Source organism: Ambystoma mexicanum, chromosome 2q, assembly GCF_040938575.1.
Source record: "Ambystoma mexicanum isolate Mex_15411 chromosome 2q, UKY_AmexF1_1, whole genome shotgun sequence".
NCBI classification, from domain to species: domain Eukaryota; kingdom Metazoa; phylum Chordata; class Amphibia; order Caudata; family Ambystomatidae; genus Ambystoma; species Ambystoma mexicanum.
The window spans coordinates 1,015,878,737-1,015,899,597 of record NC_090924.1 but is presented as its reverse complement, the minus strand read 5'-3'; the positions used below and the strand labels follow the sequence as shown (position 1 = coordinate 1,015,899,597).

At 42.3% G+C, this 20,861-nt stretch overlaps 1 protein-coding gene across 2 annotated transcripts in view; it reads right to left on the bottom strand.

Moving 5' to 3' along the window:
* TRDMT1 (tRNA aspartic acid methyltransferase 1) overlaps window positions 1-20,861 on the bottom strand; it is a 542,866-nt gene that overhangs the window by 265,383 nt on the left and 256,622 nt on the right. For both annotated transcript variants that reach the window (XM_069648351.1, XM_069648352.1), the window contains exon 8: window positions 16,737-17,107. In XM_069648351.1, the coding sequence (XP_069504452.1) occupies window positions 16,737-17,107 (371 nt within the window). The remainder of the gene's footprint in view (window positions 1-16,736; window positions 17,108-20,861) is intronic.

The window sequence follows — 20,861 nt, the reverse complement described above, 5'->3', positions numbered from 1 at the left end:
AATGCTCTTTCCATCATCAAGTTTGAACATTATCTGACTGCCCATCCATTTGTTCTGTGTGAGCGCTACCTCGTCAGCTTTATCTTTCTCTCCTTTCTATCTTTTTATTTCTCTCCCTATGTCTCAGGACATACCTGGTCGTTCACCTCTCTCCTTGTCCCGTGGGACTTTAGAGATAACATCAATTTCTGGAGTCTGTTCGGGACTCTCATCACTGCTACATGCAGGCGACGTATGTCGCTGCCTTAAGCTCTCTTATAGGATATAATCCTTAAAGGAAAAGTTTGGTCAAAAATGTTTATTGTCCCTACGGGTCGGCCATGTGTTTTTAAGCCTAAATCGCTCGATTTTAGAAAAATTTCCTGTGGACCTTACCCGAGTTTTCGTCCATTAAAAGCATGCGAAAACAGGCACCAGGGCGCTGCCATTTTGTGATAATCCTATCACTTGCCCCATAGCCCTGGCTGACCTGCTTTTGAGGCACTAAATCATATCCCCCGCCCCTGAGACTGACATTATCAAAACATTCATATTCCCCACCTCTCTCCATGACGTTACTGTGCTGCGTAGGCAAACGCGCCCAGTCGTCTTCTACGCGACTTCACACAGAACCCGGAAACCAACACAGATCAACTCACAACACAGCACGCCACAATTCGGAATATGAAACTGTACTTTAAAATCAAACAGCAATATGGTACATTTGGTAAAGTACATCTATTTGACATTAAATCTTTAGAAAATATTCAGCAATTGGCATATTAAATCGTAATGGATTTTTTTTTCTTTTCTCTTGATCCGCAAATACGGAAAAGTTTATTGTGAGTCACGCGCTGTTCCTTTATGGTACACAGGGTGTTGGTTTTCATTAAAAGAAGCACTTTGGACGCACAGTGAACCGCAAGGCTGTTCCATCAACTAGGCACTAGGCCACCGTAAAGGTTGATATGTTGCTTCTAGCCGCTAGTACTGCGTAAGGGCATATGGCTCCTTGGCGATCGTCCCATATGGTGGTCAATGTAGTGCAGTTGTTTACAAGAAGCTGCAGCTGGCGGTTGAAAAATCCGTCTGCCGGGGTCTGGAATAGGTGGCAGTGGCAATACTGTAGGATGTACCTGTTTAGAAAACATAAAAATTGAAATTAGCCTCACCAGCCGATCTTTATTACTATTATTCATTTTATTTATTACAGGCGAGCTGAAACTATTTGCTTGCGAGGATAGTGCAATGGAGAATGTTCGGCTCTAAAAGCAATGCGAAAACTAACAAAATAAATCGAGGGAAACACACAAACTAATGATTTTTTTTACCGTTGAACCACTGAGAAACGACTGATTGTCTACATCCGTGTCGAATGGGCACATGCATGCCCATGTGCCCGGTAGAAAGACGACCCCACAAATGTTGTACTTGCTCTTTATTCATTCATTCCGGTATAAAAGCGTCTAAAGAGTTACTTACATTATATTTGCCATTTCCATTGCATCTCTGCGTAATGCAGTCCGTAAATCCCACTGTGTTCGTGCCAACGATTTTTCATATACTGAACTGACATGAAACTCGGTCTAGTTTCAGAATTTTCAGCCTTATCATCTCTTACGTTATTGCCCCCCTCCTTCAAATGAAGTCCTTTCGGCATTGTACCTGTCTCTCAAGGTCAAAAAACAATAGAACCTTATACTGCCAGTGCGATTCGCGGGCCTCTTCAGCCTGCGAGCAAAAAATGAAAGCCGCTGACCTTCACTCTGCATGAGCGTACATTCTTATTTTGCAACATCGCTCTAAAGCCATCTGTGAGAACTTGAATTTTCGACTCCATGTTTGTACTAGGCCTCAATGTGCAAATGCGAACTGGCTTCTCTCCCATCTGCATCGTCTCGCTTGGCGCGTTCTAAGGCCCCCAATTTTGTCCTCATTGTCCGCGAGCTTTGCAGCCCTAAAGAACCATAACTATGGAGACATTGACTTTTTGGGGGAAGATCAGGGAAAGTATAAAGTACCAGAGGAGTTGAAAGTGAGATTTATTGTTTATTTGTTTTATTATTTGCAATACGCAAGCCTCCCCTCGGTAAACAGTGCGCAGCATTTACATGAGATTGCGAAACTTAGTTACAGCAACAAAAATATATACACACACATATTCACAAGGTCAGCGATATGAGGTGAATAGAGAGAAGTCATAGATGACACCCATGTTGTTCGCCGCCCAGGATGGTAAATGGAGGGTTTAGGGTTACCATACTTTGTATGCACACTGTACAATAACATTATTTTCAAAAACACAATCAGATTACAATGATTTATTTAAACCGGGATTTGAACTTCTCAACGAGCTCTGCTTTGGGTGGACATGGCCCAGTGGCAATGTTTGGTGGCAATGCATCAGTGCTCTGCACAGAAACGCTCAAAATTCCATATCTTTGCTTCTCTAGTACACTAGCAATAAGGTCTTTAACAATGTCGAACTCCATTTCCTCATATACTGGTTTTACCCCCCATTTCTTAGTTCTTTTTCCAAAGGTCGTAGTGTAGCGAGGCATCCCTAAATTTCCCGTAGTCCTAGACTGTTCATGGCCCACATTCTCGTCATGGGCCAAGACCACTAGTAGAGTCCTATGTTTCATGCCCTGTAAGCTGAAATGCAATCGCTTTGGCCTGTACTTTAGGCACATATTGTGGAACAACTCCAATTCTCCTGTGTGACAGAATTCTGTCAGTCCCCTCAAATCTCTTGATAGAGTATTATCGAAAACAATCTTCGCAATGGCTTTGTGTGTAGGTAAAGATGCAATCAACCACTTCTTCTTCCGTGCCTCCTCTGTGGACAAATGGCCATGTTCACATTGGTGGAAATGTTGGTTTTCTGTCCAGCGGTGAACATTGGTACAGTGGTGCATCAGTGACCACCATTTTTCATGTAGGATTTCTACTGACCCTTCACAAGTTTTGGAGCTCCACCAAAGATGGTTGCTGATAGACTGGGACCACTGTGAAATACTTGAAAAACCTTTTTTTTCCCTGCAGCCGAGATTTTCTTATTGATTGATTTAGCAAGATGCCATACGTCAAATTGATGTTTAATATGTGGGAATTGCTCTTTCATAGTCTTGGCAATTGAAACGTGTCTGTCCGTGGCTATGAGGTCAATGTGCATTCCCCTTGATAGTAGATATTGCAATGATATTATAAATCATAGTTTCTCCATGGCCACTGAGGATTTACATTGGGACACCTGCACGACCACTGAACTCACAATTTTCTTACTATCCATGTCCTGAAAGTGGTAGGTGAGTACTTGGCAGAAAATCCAGGGCTGTCACACTGTCCATCGCGGCTAGCCTGAATTGTTTCCCTTCGAATGTACTTGCTAGAAACAATTGTTCAATTTTCCAACATCACTAATGGCCGAAAACAGATAATCATGTTGGTATTTGTAGTACTGCATTTTAGAAATGAAATGGAGTCCCACAAACTGAAAGAAAGACTCTAATTTTCTACAACTGGACCCACTAAAAAGTGAGGCAGCCGCACACAGTAGATTCCCTGCTGGCAGCTTCTCCAGCATCGGTTGTGCAGACCATGAGAACGCATGATTTAATCTACAGGCGGCATGTATTTTGACATTACTGCCTTGTTTTTGACGAGTCACATGAATCAATGGCTCCCCACATACTTCCCCTCCAACTGAATGCCCACATTTCAGCATACTTATAATATCCATCAAACAACTGTCGAATACTATGTATTTGCGTTCTTTCATTAGACTGTCATCCGGCGTGAAAGTTGTTTCGGACTGTGCCGTTGAGGACATATCAACAAATTCGAAAGAAATATCGCTGATATCAAGTACTGATGCGTCGTTGGGTGCTGCTGCTGGTTCATTCTCTGTCATTTCAACATCTGTTATTTCAGCATTGATGGGAGAACACAACATTGTCGACAGCTTTTTGGGTGGCATTTTTTTGGCGGGTGTAAATTGATCGGCAACCACTTCAGAGCTATCTTCAATACATTCAGTATCATCTTCTTTTGGTGGTGCGGTCGAACTATAGCAATGGTCCAATACAACTTTACTTGATTCTCCGGACACATTCAATTCATGTTCTGGCCATTGGACATGAGCATCCCGAGTCTCAACACACCGCGTCTGAATTAATAGTTCCGCCATAGTGTAAATGGTATGGCAAGCAACATCTCTCATTTGCTTCACTGTCTGTGTATGTATAGTTCGTACACCCACAGGTAACTAGAGGACAGATTGGAAAAGGGATGTTCATTTTAAACACAATATAAAGTATAGTACAATTGACAGGTAAAAAACATAATATAGTCCCCAACACAAAATAATTCCTAAAATTATGAACTGTTTGTAACTAACCTTATTTTTGTTTCTTTTTTGCAACTTTCTTGACTCGAACTTCAACATCTGCACGCTGTTGCTCCGATTCGTTCCGCATGTCTTCCCTTCCTCTTGCGCTGCAACGACTATGTTTTCTGGATCCGCATAGACAGCACGGAATGATGCTCCATCGACTCCCTGAAACATAGTACTTGCATTACTATGTATCACAATATTGAAAACATAACACACACGTGAGGACGAACACACAGGTACATCTCAATAGCTAAACACGAATTAAACATTCTGTAGAACAATCAAACGACAAGTATTCGAGCTCTGATGATCTAGTTCGATGGAATTGTCAGTATTCATACCTCTGGCTCCGCATGGACTGCCATGAATGGTATTGGAGAGGAGGCATCAGCAACTCCCTGAAACACAGTACTTGCATTAATATGGTTTTCAATATTGGAAACATAACACGCACTTGGGGTCGAACGCACAAGTACATATAAAGAGATAACCACAAATGATGCATTGTCCAAAAGAATCAAGGAAAATCTAAATATGATCAGATTTCATCGACTTATTTCTCCGATTTATTTACATCTGCATCATCTAAATGGGATGTTGTTATTGTAGTGGAAGCTCCGTCGGCTCCCTGAAACACATTACTTGCGTTAATAGGGAAGAAAGTATATCAAATGGAATCACGTTATATGATGACGCTCAATGGAGCTGTCACTATCCATACCTCGTGCTGCCGAAGAATATGTAGGGATGTTGTAAATGTAGTGCGTACTTCCGAAAGCTGTTGTGCCAATTTGTATACGCAAGGTCCCGCTTCCACTTCACCTGGAATTACTTGAATGTCAGGCTCTGCATCAAGTGCAGGGGTTGACGCTCCATCAACAGCCTGAAAGATAGTACTTGCATTAGTAAGGATTACAATATTGAAAACATAACACACACTTGGGGTCGACCGCACAGGTACATATCAATGGCTAATTGATGCTGTCAATGTGGTGGATGCTTCAGTATCTCCCTGAAAGACAGTACTTGCATTACTATGGATAACACTAATCATAACTGAAAACAAACACCAGTGGACGATAACTAAGGTGTATATCAATTGGAAAGCACTAACCAAACATTCGGTAAAATAATTACACGATACAAAAAAAATATTACTTGACATGGATAAAACAAGTCTGTAGCGGAATAGCCAAGTAAGATTACCTGATAGGCGCTAGAAGTGGTTGATAACTGCAAGCACGTCACGGATGTAGAATGTTCTTGCTTCAGATTCAAGGGATAGTCAAGCAGTTGTAAAGGTAAATTATTGATTGATAATGAAATGCCAATATTAAAAATTGCCATGTAAGGAGACAGAATACCTGAGAGTAATGCTATTGAAAATGCGCAATATAGCAGTTCCCTGTGCCCATATATAGATTTCGTTTGTGGGTTATGAAATCGAAAAAGAATATATTGATAAATGTCATTATTCAAAAAGCTATACACTCATATCAATGTCAAAAGTATTACAAGGGACACAACACCTAAAATATCAATGAATCCATTCGGCTACCTACACACTACCGCAAGGCCTAAAGCTAAATCCGGACACTTGACTCACCAGTGGCGGAATATGGATGAATAGAGTGGGAATAGCGTTCGCGAGCAATTTTCATGTCGTTCGCTGTTTATTCTTCTTTGTTACCCAAGATGTTGTGTACTCTTGTCCTCTAAGACTTGTTGGACTCTACTTTCCAGGTCATCCAGTGGATATCCGCAATGCCTGACCCATTCTCTTATTCGATCAACAGTTTTCGGGAATACATGCATTGTAGTGCCTTCAGATTTAGCATGGGTCTTCGAAGGGCAACCGCTAATCGAACAGGCAGGCATTGTTGAAAATTCTGAAGAGTAAATATCAACATTATTATACAATCTTGATGAATAAAAATGTGATACAAAAGTAAATGAACCATACAATGTTCAATGCAAGGTTTGTTTTGGTCGCAGGAACTATACCAGTTCATCATGTGCGGCTTAGTATTTGCATAAATTGCAAAAATGTATAAATGATTTGACTAAACTCTGAACATGTGACTCGTCCCTTGGATGTTCTGTCTTGCATGAGAAGGAAACATGCTTACATTATAGACTGGACCCCCGAAGGATGCAATTCGATGACAATTGACACAGATGAAAATAAATAGATCTATTGATAGCATAACAATGGAAACTCAAGTCAATATCAATGAGACTAATGAACATAGCACTATTGAGTACTCTACTCGCAAATAGATAGAAATTTAAAAATCAGCGAAATATGACTAGGATACATGGCCTTACCTTGACCAACAAACAGTTGGATTCAGCAAGCAGAGCAGTATGTTGCAGGAGAACAGGTAGATGGCCACAGATAGCACATTGACGAGTTTGCTCGAAGCGGTCACAGAAGTTCACGGATAGTACGACGACGAGCAGATTAGCATAGATCTCAGTGGTTCTCAGGTAGCATGTTCAGGAGTTGACTTGCAAAGCACAAAGATGTTCTCATGAGACATATCAAGTGGTTTATAAAGTATTACAAACAGGGGTGTGTTTGTGAATGAATGACGTGTGTATGTCGTGGTCTTATGTGGTTTGCCGGGGGCCAGCCAGCGTGAGGGGGGGGTCCTGGCTGGACAAACGGGGTCTGAGGAGGCCATGTGAGCGATGGGCCCTTGACATGGGATACCTTTTGAAGTGTACATGCTGTTTGGCACCTTGGCCGTTCGCGCCCCTTACAGCCCCCCATGGCAGCGCACATCCACTGGTGCGAACCGCCTTTGATAGAGGGGGGTGGGATGGATGGGCCTGGGGCATACAGATAAGGCACAGGAAGACTGCTGAATGGAGGCACACTTATGTGGATTTCAGGGGGTGTCCTGCTTCAAGGGGGAGCCCTGCCTGGAGACACGGAGTCTGAGGAGGCCATGTGAGCGATGGGCCCTTGGCGTGGGATACCTTTTGAAGTGTACATGCTGTTTGGCACCTTGGCCGTTCGCGAATCCATGGACTTGTTGTTATGGACTTTTGTTTTTGTTAAACTAACCACTTTTTTTATACTTTATATAGTTATACTTCGCCTTTGATAGGGGAGAGGGGTGGATGGATGGATGGGCCGGTGGGCGTGCAGACAAGGCACAGGAAGACTGCTGAATGGAGACACACTTGATTCATTTAAAAAATCGAAACAACCGTTGTTAAAATATATGTGGTGTTTTATTTTGTTTCTTTTTTTGATGGCACAAAAATACAAAACTTTACACATTGTACAGGTCAGGTTGCAGCACAGCGAGGGACAATCCCCTGTACTGACCGCTGTCACTCGGGAAGTTTCTCTTATGGCACGAACGGCACAGGCTGGTATTACTCTTCAAACGCGGTGTCCAAGCCTCCCGTGAAGCCACCATGTAAAGGAACGATAGGCCACCAGCCGGTACCACCTATGAAAAATAATGATACAAACTGTTTTTAAATGACCAAGATAAGTTGATTAAATGTTTGTTGTCAGTGACAATTCTTGTAACTAATGGCATTCTGCTGAGACAAATGCTATCTAGACACTGCACACTATTGAATGACTTTCATGCGTTACAATGATATGTAGATGTCATTTTGGATATAGGAGGCGACCATGAAATAGTAGTGGCATCACAAGCAGATTATACTTACTCGTTACTCGGATTACGAGGACGAACAGTTGCGCGAAGTTCGTGCGTAAGCACCATCATTATTCTCAACACGGACCATGTGAGGCAGGCTGCCCTGAAGTCTGGCAGCTCGGTGATGCATTGCGGTCGTGGCTCGCTTTCCGAAATGTAGGCCACGCATCCCGAGTTTTCACAGCAGCAGTAGTTCTCCTCCTCGGTTGGCATTAGCTTGCACCGATTGCATGTGCACCAGGTGGAAACACCATTCATGCGACTAGGTCGAGTGTCTTCATCCGTTGATTCATCCTGCCAACTGCTGTTCGAAGCCCCATCGTTTTTGCGCGTTTCCCTTTCCAATAGTTCCTCCTCGGTATACTCAGGCTCGTACATGTAGGGCATTATTGTAGCCATTGTGTGGTAAACAAACTAAAATAATTTATAGCAATGGTACAGGTGTTCCCACGGGCTGCAAGCGGCAAAGGTAGCTGACCAGAGCACAGAAACGAGTCACAGAATACTCAAAGTAACACACAGAGAGGAATGGAATCGAAAATCTGCTGCTGTGTGTTGTGAATTGGTCTGTTTATACTTATTGAGGAAAGAGGTGTCTTGCCAATTCCATGGCGACACATCATTAGCTGAAGCGAAGCGATTGTTGACACGAGACGTGCTTTGGTGTTGTGAAATGGGCGGTACGCATCTGCTGATGACAGGCTCAGAGGCGGGCGATATGATATAGTGCCGCAAAAGCAGGTCAGCCAGGGCGATGGGGCAAGTGATAGGATTATCACAAAATGGCAGTGCACTGGTGTCTGTTTTCGCATGCGTTTAATGGACGAAAACTCAGGTAAGGACCATAGGAAATTTTTCTAAAATCGAGCGACTAAGGCTTAAAACACATGGCCGACCCGTAGGGACAATTGACCGAACCATTCCTTTAATCTTTTGTACTTTCGTCATTTACTTCAGGTGTGGTGGAGGGAGCATAAGGTTCTTCACCCTGCTCTTTACACTGGCTAAGCATCCAGTCCTCAGGAGGCGGGTCTTCCCTTACCTCCTGGTACATCTTCCAAAGCTCTAAGCTAGCTAACCTCTTTTCTAGCTTCTTTCCCGTGTACGCTGCGTGCAAATATCTCATCATGTGTTGCAAAACTGCTTTGGACAGTGATCCCCCTTGTGGCCATGGCATGCACATTTTATCTGCTGTGCCCTTAACCCATTCTACACTGTACTGTTTAAGCTTTGGTACGTGTTTTGGCAGCTGTCTGCACAATTGTATAAGCGGAGTACCATCCTCCATCATGACTAGTCACAATCGACTGTCAATACTTACTGTTATTTTATACAAATACTTTTCAGAAAAATAATACCATATGAGCATGCACCAATCATCGCAGCTCCAAACCTCTGTTTTACTTTACATCAATCTACTTATTCACTGAACATTATCAGTCGACTAAATAAATACATAATCACTTTTCAGCCTTTAAGCACAATACATTACTTTTCGTTTCTTCACTACCTCACCATATACAACACATACAATACTAACAGACAAACTGACAGACTGGCCGGCCCACAAAAATCTCTGTCAATGCTCCTTGTGACTTATTCCTGCCCCTAATAATGACTCAGATCGGAGTATGAATTGTCCTCTTTAACGATCCTTGATCGTTCCTAGCCTAGGTACTTCCACTTGGACTCTGGGACAGATTCCTTCTAGACGTCCTTGACGTAGGATTCTGGGCTAATCATATAGAATGCTCCTTGTCTATATACCTTAAACTGTGATGCTCTTCGTCATTAAACTTAACATACTCCAACCAAACCCTCTGTTTCTCTTTCGCTGTTATCTCTTTATCACTTTCCCCACTCAATGCCCATTCATTGTTTGCCCTCTCTCTCAGACTACTCACCATTCGTGTTTCAGTTTCTGACCCTAGAGATCGCCTCCTCCTCAACAAGCCGCTTCAGCCTTCAGTCCACTCAGCTGCCTGTAGAAATCGTGAGGGGATTCCATGAAATGAGGGATCCGTCCCACCTGTCTTCAGTGACTTTCAAGTTTTTTTTTACTAATGGGCGCTAGCTGCAGGGAGCTTCATGTTCCTCCAGCTAAATGGCGGACGACACTCGATATTTTGAGACCCTTAAAAGCCTACTAGATCGATGGGTCTTTTAATAACATTCACCTCTCTTCTACCACGTGAACCTGTGTACCCAACACTAGGCCCTTTAAGATGAGGTAGCAATACTTTGAGATGCAGAATATACTCAAACATCAGTAAACATACTGACTCAGGAAGTTGGCAAAGTACGTCTGTTTTAATATCAATTATCTAAAACAGGTTGTTACAACGAACATCAACGAACATCCGCTCGATGCTCTCACTCAACAAAGTTCATTAAAAAAAACTATTGTAGTAAAAACTTGTCATCATTGATGTCAATCTACGTGGCAAACTACAAAAACCTACATAGGAAAGTGATTTGCCTAAATGGAACATGTAGGTGTACGTTCCATACTTGTAGGGAAGGTGATTGGGTCTCTAACATCAGGTGGGGCAACTAAACCCTCCTCTAGTGCAAGTCACTAAGAACGTCATCAATTACAAGATGTCCCATTAGTTATATAAACTATATGGCTCTCTATTACATGTCCCTCTAGAATTGGTTGGCACCCTTGCACCCTTCTGTACTATTCCACAAACGCCAGCAGCACGCAGGCTGGCACCCAGGTGCTGGTGGGCTGCTCATAACGATAGCTTCCCACCTCATTAGAGTGTCATCTATCATCAATCTTGTGGTCTGCCAGTCAATTAGCCCTTTGATCCTTGGCCTTGGAAATGTTCTCTGTGCCTGAGAATAAAAGGGAGTAGCGGCATACCCTGTCTTTTGGCTTCGATACAGCTCAACTCAGTATATATTTTCATCCATCGACGTGACTAGAGACCATGTTTCAGAGCTTTTCGATATTTGAAATACTATTAAATGATGAACCTCTGACGTCTTCAATGTTCTTGCTCCTCCCCTCAAACAGGAATTTGTTCTTTTCACAAGCTTTGTAGCTCCTGAATGAACATCCAAGCTCACTGTGGCCTTGACTTCCTGGTACTGGGCCAGCCAAGCTCTTCTTCAATCTGCCTCCGGTATTAAGTCGTTTTCCAACTGTGCCACACTGAAAAAGCCTGTCTATTTACTGGGGCCAAACTCTGCTGAAGTGCGTTGTGGAACATACATATTTCATACATTCTTATGTAATACTTAGGCGCATTGCCTCAATCTATTCACTACATAGTCGCCCTATAAGAATACTTTGTATACTTGCGTTGCTGCGTCTGTACAACTGTACAATGACCTAATGTTTTCTTCATCGTTTCTGTAGCATGAGCATCTTCATCTCAAGCCCGAAATGTTGCTCATATTTAACACCTCCTCCTTAGATCTTCATAGAATGCTTACATTCTTCAGCCTCTTGTCTCTTCTCTGGATACGTCAGCTCTGCTCCGCATGACATCATCAATCTTCTCTTTTGCTCGTTTTTCACACTTCTTCTGGGATTTCATTCAAATGACCATCATATTGTCGGGAGTGCATACATGGCTTTCTCAATGGGTATCTTACTTCCAGGATTTGTTACGGTATAGGTACTCTCTCACTGGTACTGCACGTGTCTCACACTCTGGCTCCCAATATATAGGCATCATGGGGTCGGAACTTTGAGTGGGGGTACTTGGCTCCACCTCTACAGGTCATCTGCATATAAGAGGACTTTTGAAGTTTAGTCCCCAAATGGAATGCCCATAATATCTGCGTGGTTTCTAAGCACAACGGAATGATGTTCTATGAAAAGATTAAAAAACAGCGGAGACAAGCGACTGCCCTGACGAGTCCCGTTTTGAATATGGAAACATTCTGATCGACAAACATTAACGGCCTTTACATCAACATTCAAGAGCAAAATAGGCTGATCAGATCACATAAAAATGGGTTTTTCCCTGGTTTCAGGATTACCGTTATTAATGGAGTCTGCATTGACTCAGCGACCGCCTCATTATGCACAATCTCTGTATACAATCGTGCAAGGAAAAGGGCCAAGATCTGATTAAATGTTTTATAGAACTCTATTGGAAACCCATCTAGGCCAGGACCTTTACCATTCGCTAGCCTCTTTATTTAATTTTCAATTTCCTCTATTGTTATTGGAGCATTCAAGGTCTAATCTCTCATGATCATTCAGACTTGGCATATCTAATGAACAGAGATAATTATTAATCTCTAATTCGGAAACAACTTCATCAGCTCTATATGGAGAGGCATAATATCGCCTGAAATCCTCACACACTTACTCATTCTTTCTCCTTCCCCATCCATAACATAAAGCACCTGACATTTAAGTTAATACACATGTTTTATGTAAATATTGAATCTGTTGTCTGTGTCTTGTTTCATGATGCCTTCACAACAGGCAGATCTCAAAGAAGATTCAAGTCCAAAATGCATCGGCTTTTGGGTTCTGCACCTGTGACCTTTTTAAGGAAGACGCGTGCAATGCCAATAAAAGAATATTAGCAAAGCAATTAAATTTGACAATATTTCTTATGTTCTTAAGGAGATATATTTTATTAATAAGCACATTACATGTTTTAACTGAATCAAGAATGCAGTAGCAATTGCTACAAAGGGAGTCACCAATTCTGATGAACTAGATTCACCAGTCTGCTTGGACACACATTCCCAGAGACAATCCAGGCAAAACCAAACCTAATTGAAAAAGTAAATCTTCCATTTCATCTGGATTAAAAGCATTTTCAGAATCACAGCTAAAATACTAATGAAAACTACATCAGTAGGAGGTATTAGGGTACTCAACATTCCAAGTTATTTCAAGGCTAGTCAGTTAGCTCTGGCGTTTGACTAGTACAGCAGGCTGTCAGACAAAGGATGGACAGAGCTATAATAAGAACATGCTGCAAAACCCTGATGGGAGACCTACTGAAAAGAACCTCCATATCAGGGACAGGATGGGTAGCTTGAGTGGGTCCCTTAACAACATTGTTGGCAAATCAGAACTTCTGCCAACATCTCCACAAAGGCTACTGCACAGTTGGGAAGTGGGAGGGCACTGTAGCCTTTTCCAACATTGCACTGATGATCAGACATTGATTTTTGAACAAACGTAATAAAATGTAGTCTTTCTGAATCTTGAAGCTTCACTACACCCAAATCAGCCACTGGAAAGTAGGTCCTAAAATTAAGGAAGGCTCCACCCATCAAAGAGCTTGTTGCTACGGAATGCCTTCTCAGTGAGGAAATCACAAGGAAATGCATATTCCGATCCCTTGCAAAAGACACAAAGATGAAACGTTCAGGTTACAAGAGGGCTTGGACAGGCCATATCAGATGATTCTTGCCAAAGAATATTGTTAAGGGCACTGTGACGATGTACAATCCCTGATACTTGGAGTGTGTGGAGTTACCATGTGGAGTGGGTGTCACCAACCGCTACATGATGCTGGGATGAGGTGAGGTATGAGGAGGATAAACCTGGGCCAAAAGCTTGTCACAAGGTTTTCCACATCAGCTACGAGCCTGCTAAAGTATGAAGTGTGCACAGAGAATAGGGCCGCTGCCCCTTGGGACAAGGCTGATGGATGGAAGAATAGCTGTATATTCAGTATCACAATTGCAGTGTAGCAGAGAGAGAGGTTTATTGATAATGAAATAGCAGAAATGGAGCATTCCAGGAGCAGGGGGTTGGTGGCAAAAAGGGAACCCAAGTGCCGGCCGCTTGCAGACCTGTGGACATGTATAGATATGCACAAGACAAACTGAAAGTCTATGGTCGCAGACCAATATTGTGCAGGTTTGGGCTGCCCATCACAGAGCTCCTACAGAGGCAAAATGTAAAAAACCTGAAAGCCAAAAGCGAGCTGGCATGGATCAATCTACTATAAAGAACAATGATAATATTCCTGTGCAGATACTCAAATGTAGCTCAGGCCAAGGAGAGGAGAAAATAACACATAAAAGCGCATGTTCAGTATCCTGAGGGTGTGTGTTTGGAGGTGCTGACAGAGTACAGATGAGTGCAGTCGGGAGAGACTGGAGGAAATGCAGAGGCTGAGACAGGAAGGGGGATTGGAGGTGGGAAGAAAAGGGGTTCAGATAAAGGAGGAATAGTTGTAGAAGGTTGAGATTTGGAGGCAACCAGAAGGTGAGAAAAGTAGCCATTTGGAGAGAGAGGGGGAGAAAGTAGGCAGTAGCAGGAAATTCACGGCTGCTGAAGAGTTAAGGAAAAGGGTTGGGAGGAAGAGAAGCTAGGGAAAGGAGAACCAGAAGTTGAGAGAGACAGAGTGAGAAAGATCTGGTGGAGGGAAGGATCAAAGAGAGAAAATATAAGAAATAAGAGATAAAGGAGAGAGAAATGACAGAAAAGAGTGACACACACACAAACACACACAACTAACCGTAAATTAGGATGCCTACCACCTAATGCTCGGGAAATAAAGGAGCCCAGACTAAAAAAGGAGAATAAAACTGTCAACAGGGGCCTCTGGTCTGATCTGGATCTCATAAGACAGACAAAAGGGCTGGCGAGACAGAGAGCTGGCGGAGAATAGCGTGACCAAGGAAGAGATGCCCCCTAATCCCGACAAGTCTAAGAGATTGGGGTGGAGAGGAAGTCGGTGCTAGATTAAAGGACACAAACAGACTATTTACCTAGAGGTTTTGTGAGTAAGGTGGGTGGAGACAGGCATGTGGCAGACATCAATATGGAGTAAAAGGAGCTAGAGGAAGGCAAGATGACAGGTCATGGGCTAGGTCATGTAGGCACAGGCATACGCTGGTTTGACAAGGGAACAAAGAAAGAAGGGCTGTTGGTCAATAAGATGAAGACCTCTGGACAGGAAGGTTGCCAGGAGCACAGTGAACAGCCTATTGAACCTGTGCTACCAGCGTACCTCGGGAACTGTTGTATGCCTTGCTTTGAATGACAGCCTTGCTTTACGTGGACCTCTGAAGAACAGCTACCAAACCAGTGGGCTGGGAGGAGTAGCCCTCCCATTAGGGGAACAGATATATGTTTGAAAGATTGACTAGGAAAGAATTTGCATTTAGCGAACAGAGACTATGAGAGACCCAGCGAGAGATTTACTTTTGGTATTGTTGGGAAATACCTGACATTGTTATGTACTTTGGACAGGGAAAGTCATCATCATCAAGTGCTACACAAAGGCACTGAATGTATAGAATTCCTCAGTGAGAGAAACTGGAAATCTGAAAAAACAATCCTGACAGGGCACAAAGTGAGGGCTGGAGAGATGTATCACAGGACGCCATACTTCGACCACACTTAAGAGCTGGGTCCCAAAAAAAGGGGAAGAAGGAACAGACAAGGAAACCTTTCAAGGGAGATGTAAACCTATTTTGTATTTTTCTCTTGTATTACTTAAGACTGTCCCTTTTCTCTGATATTGTGTTAGAAACCCCCAACACAGCATTGCATGAGAATTGGTCATGTCTCATATCCGGTTGCGTTTTTCCAACCTACACTTAGTGACAGCACACAAATCAGAAGACCATCATCAAGGAAAATGCACATAAATATACTTCCACTGGCACTTGGCCCCTTAGTGATTAGGTACATTTGTCTCAGGTGGGAGCTACGTCTGCTGACAGTGGGAAACAGGCAATATGTTTCACATGGCTGAGGAGTCCCAAGACTCAACACTTGTGGAAATAATTATAAACAATGATTAAAAAGATAACAAGTGCCATTACCATTAGGAGACGTAGATAGCACAGACCTTTACAGAAGCAGTGAATGCCTCTCTATGCGTACAATCCTCTAGCGTGGAAAGGGCTCTCTGATAGCAATTTGGTAGACTGAAATATGGGATGTTGGGTTCCATTTCTTCATTTATGTTGCGGGAATTGGCAGATTTGAATGATTGAATGATCTGTTCCCTTAACATGTATGACTGTTTGCATACTAGGAGTGGAAGGGCAGGCGTCAAAACCTAGCTCGCTAAAAGGGTTCTTGATCCATTGAGGCTGGACACTTATAAGTCCTCGAGGCAGGAAGGTTCAGTCCAAGTTCAGGAGCATTCAGCAATTGGCACACTCTCCTTAGTGGGATCTAATAACTACTCCAACCGACACTGCCAAATGTGCTCACGCGGTTCTGCATTGACTGCACTCTAACGGCTCTTGATGTGGGATTGTGAACATAAGTGATTCGAATAGCATTTCTACAGGTGATTTTCCTTACGACTTGAAATTGTTTTTGTAGCATGCAAATTGATTTAAAAAAATAATTCTAATGCAGCCACACACAGCAGGGGTATGCAACCTGTGGTTCTCCAGATATGTTGGACTATGTCTCCCATGATCCCTCACCATTGAAAATGCTGGCTAGGGTTGAAGGGAGTTGTAGTCCAAAAAGTATGAAGAGCCAAAGATTACAGACACCAACATACATTTCTGTTATATGTTTTCAAAGTGCATTGGTGCTCGGTGGACAAGTAATGAGCATGTCACATATGTAAATCTTTCTGCAGGTAGACTGAAGGCAAGGTAGAATAGATGAAGACATCAGAAGAAGTTTAAAAAAGCGATTATAATTGTGCACATCTGTCCACTCAGGTTATTTGTGTACTATTATATCCAGAGTAAATGATCCTTACCCTTTGGTGAAGCATGTAGATCTTCGACATGAGGGTTTGACAATGTCCAGAATTAAAGCATATCGCAGCAAAGACTTTGGCGTCAAGAGGTACTGACTGCTCTCTTGTATGCTCTCTTCCAGATAATCCTTCAGCACTCTAACAGAGACATCCTGGTCCTGGTTTTGTTTTCTCTCAAGTTCCTTCACTGTTTCCAGTTTATATAGAATAGACTCCTGCGTAGAGGAAGTGTTGGCAGAGCTTGCGCCAGGGCTTGCTTTGGTGGTCTCGTCTTCCACGCGCACAGTGTTGCTGTCATCCTTCAAACTTTCACCACTTCCACAACATCTCTGGGGCCGTCCAGACTCTGAATGTGGAAATGTCGTCAGTATCTAGAGAAAAGTACATGATCATGTGCAAGATTACACTACATCTGTCTGTATAAAGAAATAGAATGGCTGTCAATAATAATGCACATAGCGTGTTGAACATGCCCAGGAACTGCAAGCTCTTCCCTCGCCATGCGGTGGTATTCTTTTGTATGGGAGTCATACTGGCGCCTTCCATTAATTTCTAAAGCCTGAAGGCAAGCCAACAATAGCTTGTACTGCGGTGAGAGGCCTACCATTGCACGGTTTCATTTGCTCCCCTTTCCCTCTTTCTTACTTTAACACTGAAGTGCTGCAGCTCCCAGGTTACCGAATTGTGCTTATTTAACCAAGTTATGTTTCCACCTAGGCACTATAGATCTATGTTTAATTGTGGCATGCACAATTGTGCATAGGTATACCTGGGGGTCAAAATAACGTTTTGTGAAGCAAATTAATATGATGAATATAATGTGACACATCCTCTCCTTTTCATATGCAGCCGAAAAGGTTCTGCCTGATTCTCCATTGATGGGATGAAAAGGGGCAGTCTCAAACATTTGAAAAGCGAATTCTGTTTTGCAAAATAAAAAGCATCTCCTCCCCGCCCTCACCGCCACCACCTCTTTGGAAAATAACAGCGGGATTTGCAAAGCATAGTCATTTGTGACACTTGCGTGTATTCCTTGTAACCGGAAAAAACAGAAGTATTTGTCTAGCACCACTATGAAACAAGCATTGGCAATGCCACCAGTTTGGGCTTTTGTGCAGGCATGGGAAAGGCACTTGCTTAATATGTATACATAAGGCAAAACTGTTGGCTTTGCCAATATTTGTTTTTAACAGGACGTCAGTGAAGGACACATAGTGCTTATAAATCGAGTGGCTGAAATCAGTCCTGGTTAAGACATTTGTATTACACAAGCAGCACGTTTACAGCACAAAAAAAAAAGCTTTCAGAAGACTGCTTTGAAAAATCACTGGCAGGCACTTCGAGTGCAAAGTTTAATGATAAGGACTGATTAAAGGGAGCCCCAAAATTCCCTTTAGGAGGTGTTTTGGGAGGGGAGGGCACAGGAACCGGGTGGGAATGGCCAAGGGGATTAGCATAACCACGGGGGTCAATGGGTGGGTCAATATCCAAACAACACCTTCATTCGTTGTGTCCCTCATATGCCATATATCCCTCGCTGCACTTTAAGGCAATACTTTGGGCTTATATGTGGGTCTGCCACCTAACAGGTTTATCCTATTGAATAAGGGGACCTGTGCATTTCAGACAATTGGGTGGGCATCCTCCGCATTATTTTTAGATGCCCGATACTTTGTAAATCGGGCCCCAAATGTTGCACTCTGATGCACCTAGAGTCATGCAGCACATAACAAGAATGATAATTACATCAATACATAAATGTAGTGGATTGTATATTGCACATACCAGAAGGGAAGCAATCGAACATTATACAACCAATGTATACAGTACCAAGGAACACTAATATGGATACCACAGGAAGTACAGATTTTTAAGGGTACAGTAACAAGAATATGGAGAAAGGGGATAGAGAGTTACAGGTTAGGGAGGGAAAGTCAGACCCAATCTAGGTTGGCCAGATTCCGAGTTGTGCTGCTGATGAAGCAGGTTTCTAGGAGTTTCCAATTATATGACCTTCTTGACTGCACTGTTAAGTGTGGATCAAGGGTCGTGCCTTCTACTGCTCCTTTCCTTTCTCCATTTCACACCATTTTGAAGCCTGCTGACCATCCATATAAACGTTGAGCCTTGCTGGGGTAAATCACAAGGAGATCTATGAAGCGATTGACATTATGTCTTGCTTTTTCTCTCGGGTGGGTGGGGGTGTGAAAATATCCTCAAATGCCTGTAAGCATGGAAGAACATTCCCATTACTTACTCATGAATCTCTGATTTGTGAGGGTTAATATACTAAAACGGTCTGCTTCAGTCATTTGATAGACAAATAGGATAGGACAATCAGCTGTTCTCATCCAGGGCCCACCATCATAGATTTACTTCCAGCATGCATACTGAAGGTGGGGTTGAGGCTGAGGTTACCCGTGCACGTTGATGAAATACATTGCACTTGGATTGTTTGCCTAGACTAAGATTGCACCAAAGTCAGAAAGAGCCGAATGATCACCCACAATTTGAGTTGACGTTAAGCGACCAGTGAACTCGGCCTCAACGGTCATAGACACAATGTGGCTGCCCATCTATATTCTGAAGAGCCGAGTGCCTTATAAATGTTCAGAGGAGGGAAGAGATTGCTAAAAATTACCCAATTACATAGGAGGGTTCCTATTCTATTTATGGATATAATGTGCCATTAATGTTGATTTGTTAAATTATCAATCAGCAGTTGTTAATATTCAAGAGAAAATAATGTTACATTAGGTAAGACATTGGACTTCATATTTTGAACTGAAACCTGGTGTAATGCAACAAAATTGTATAGAATGTTACCCAAGAGTTATAATATAATATATGTCGACTGGATTAATTATAGAGGAGGTGGTATGGCTTTGGGTTACCTACTAAATACATATCCTCTTTTGAGTATCTTACCTTAACTTGTGCATTCATTAACAAACTTATTTTAGGTTTTTCACTTGCTTTATAGACCCTGTGCACTTGTTCAATCGTCTAGGTTAATTTGCTAGCTTTTTAAATGACTTGGTGGTTATGTGTGTAATCAAGATCAGTTAAGGGGATTGTGATGTATGTACTGTCTAAGCTTCTAGCCTATCGTTATCTATTTAATGAAATCTTAGAGAATTTGAATTGTATTCAATATGTTCCTTCATCTAATCGGATCAGTGGGAATTTACTTGATTGATTTATTGATTGATTTATTTCCAATCCATCTGTATTCCATTGTCCTAATCAAATAGATTGCTCAGGCCACTTGTTAATTCCCTTTATTTTTCTATGCATTTCTGAAGTCCAACCAGGGGCACAAATATGGAGGAAAATATTTTCACAAACCCCCGGTAGATAGACGCCAGGCTACCCCAGTTGTTGTCAGCTGTCAAGTTGAACCTAGTGGATAACAGTGAGTTGCTGGGAAAGTCACCATCAGAGGGAGGAAAACAATAGGCCATCAAAGACATGTCAACCACCAAACCATCAGGTAAGAATAACCTGTCAATTTAATTGTACAAGATATGCAGAAAAGGGATCCATACTCTGATTAGACCTGATTGGAGCACAAATCATCCTATTGAAATTATAAAACAGCAGTCACGGCAGTGATCGCCAACCTAGGTAAATACTAAACCTAGGTAAAAACTGTATAAAGTGTAAGAACTACAGACTCATTTTGAAAATTAGAGTAGATGCCTAAATAATGACAAAAATGTTGGAAAACAGAGTGCAATAAATTCAATACTAATTCTGTACTTCAGTACACAAATTATAAATTAACATCATTAAAAGAAAAGGTATTTGTTTATCCAAATCTCCTCACATACCAATAACTGGGGAATAGGGAATATAATATTGGAAGAGGTCCATCAATTGGTTTACTTAGGTTTCCATTTTTCCCACAGACGTAACCTTAATACCATATATTCTACCTTGTGATCTAAAGTCATCTTTTTTGCTGTCAGATTAAGTTTATAATGGTGAAATTCTGCCAGTTTACGCTAATCCCTTTAGTAAAATACTACACAGGTAATGTTTTACCTGCTCACTGTTATCGTTGCAAAATATGGAAGTTGGGGGACTGGTCAAATGGAGAGTTCTTGAAGGGATTCTTTGGAG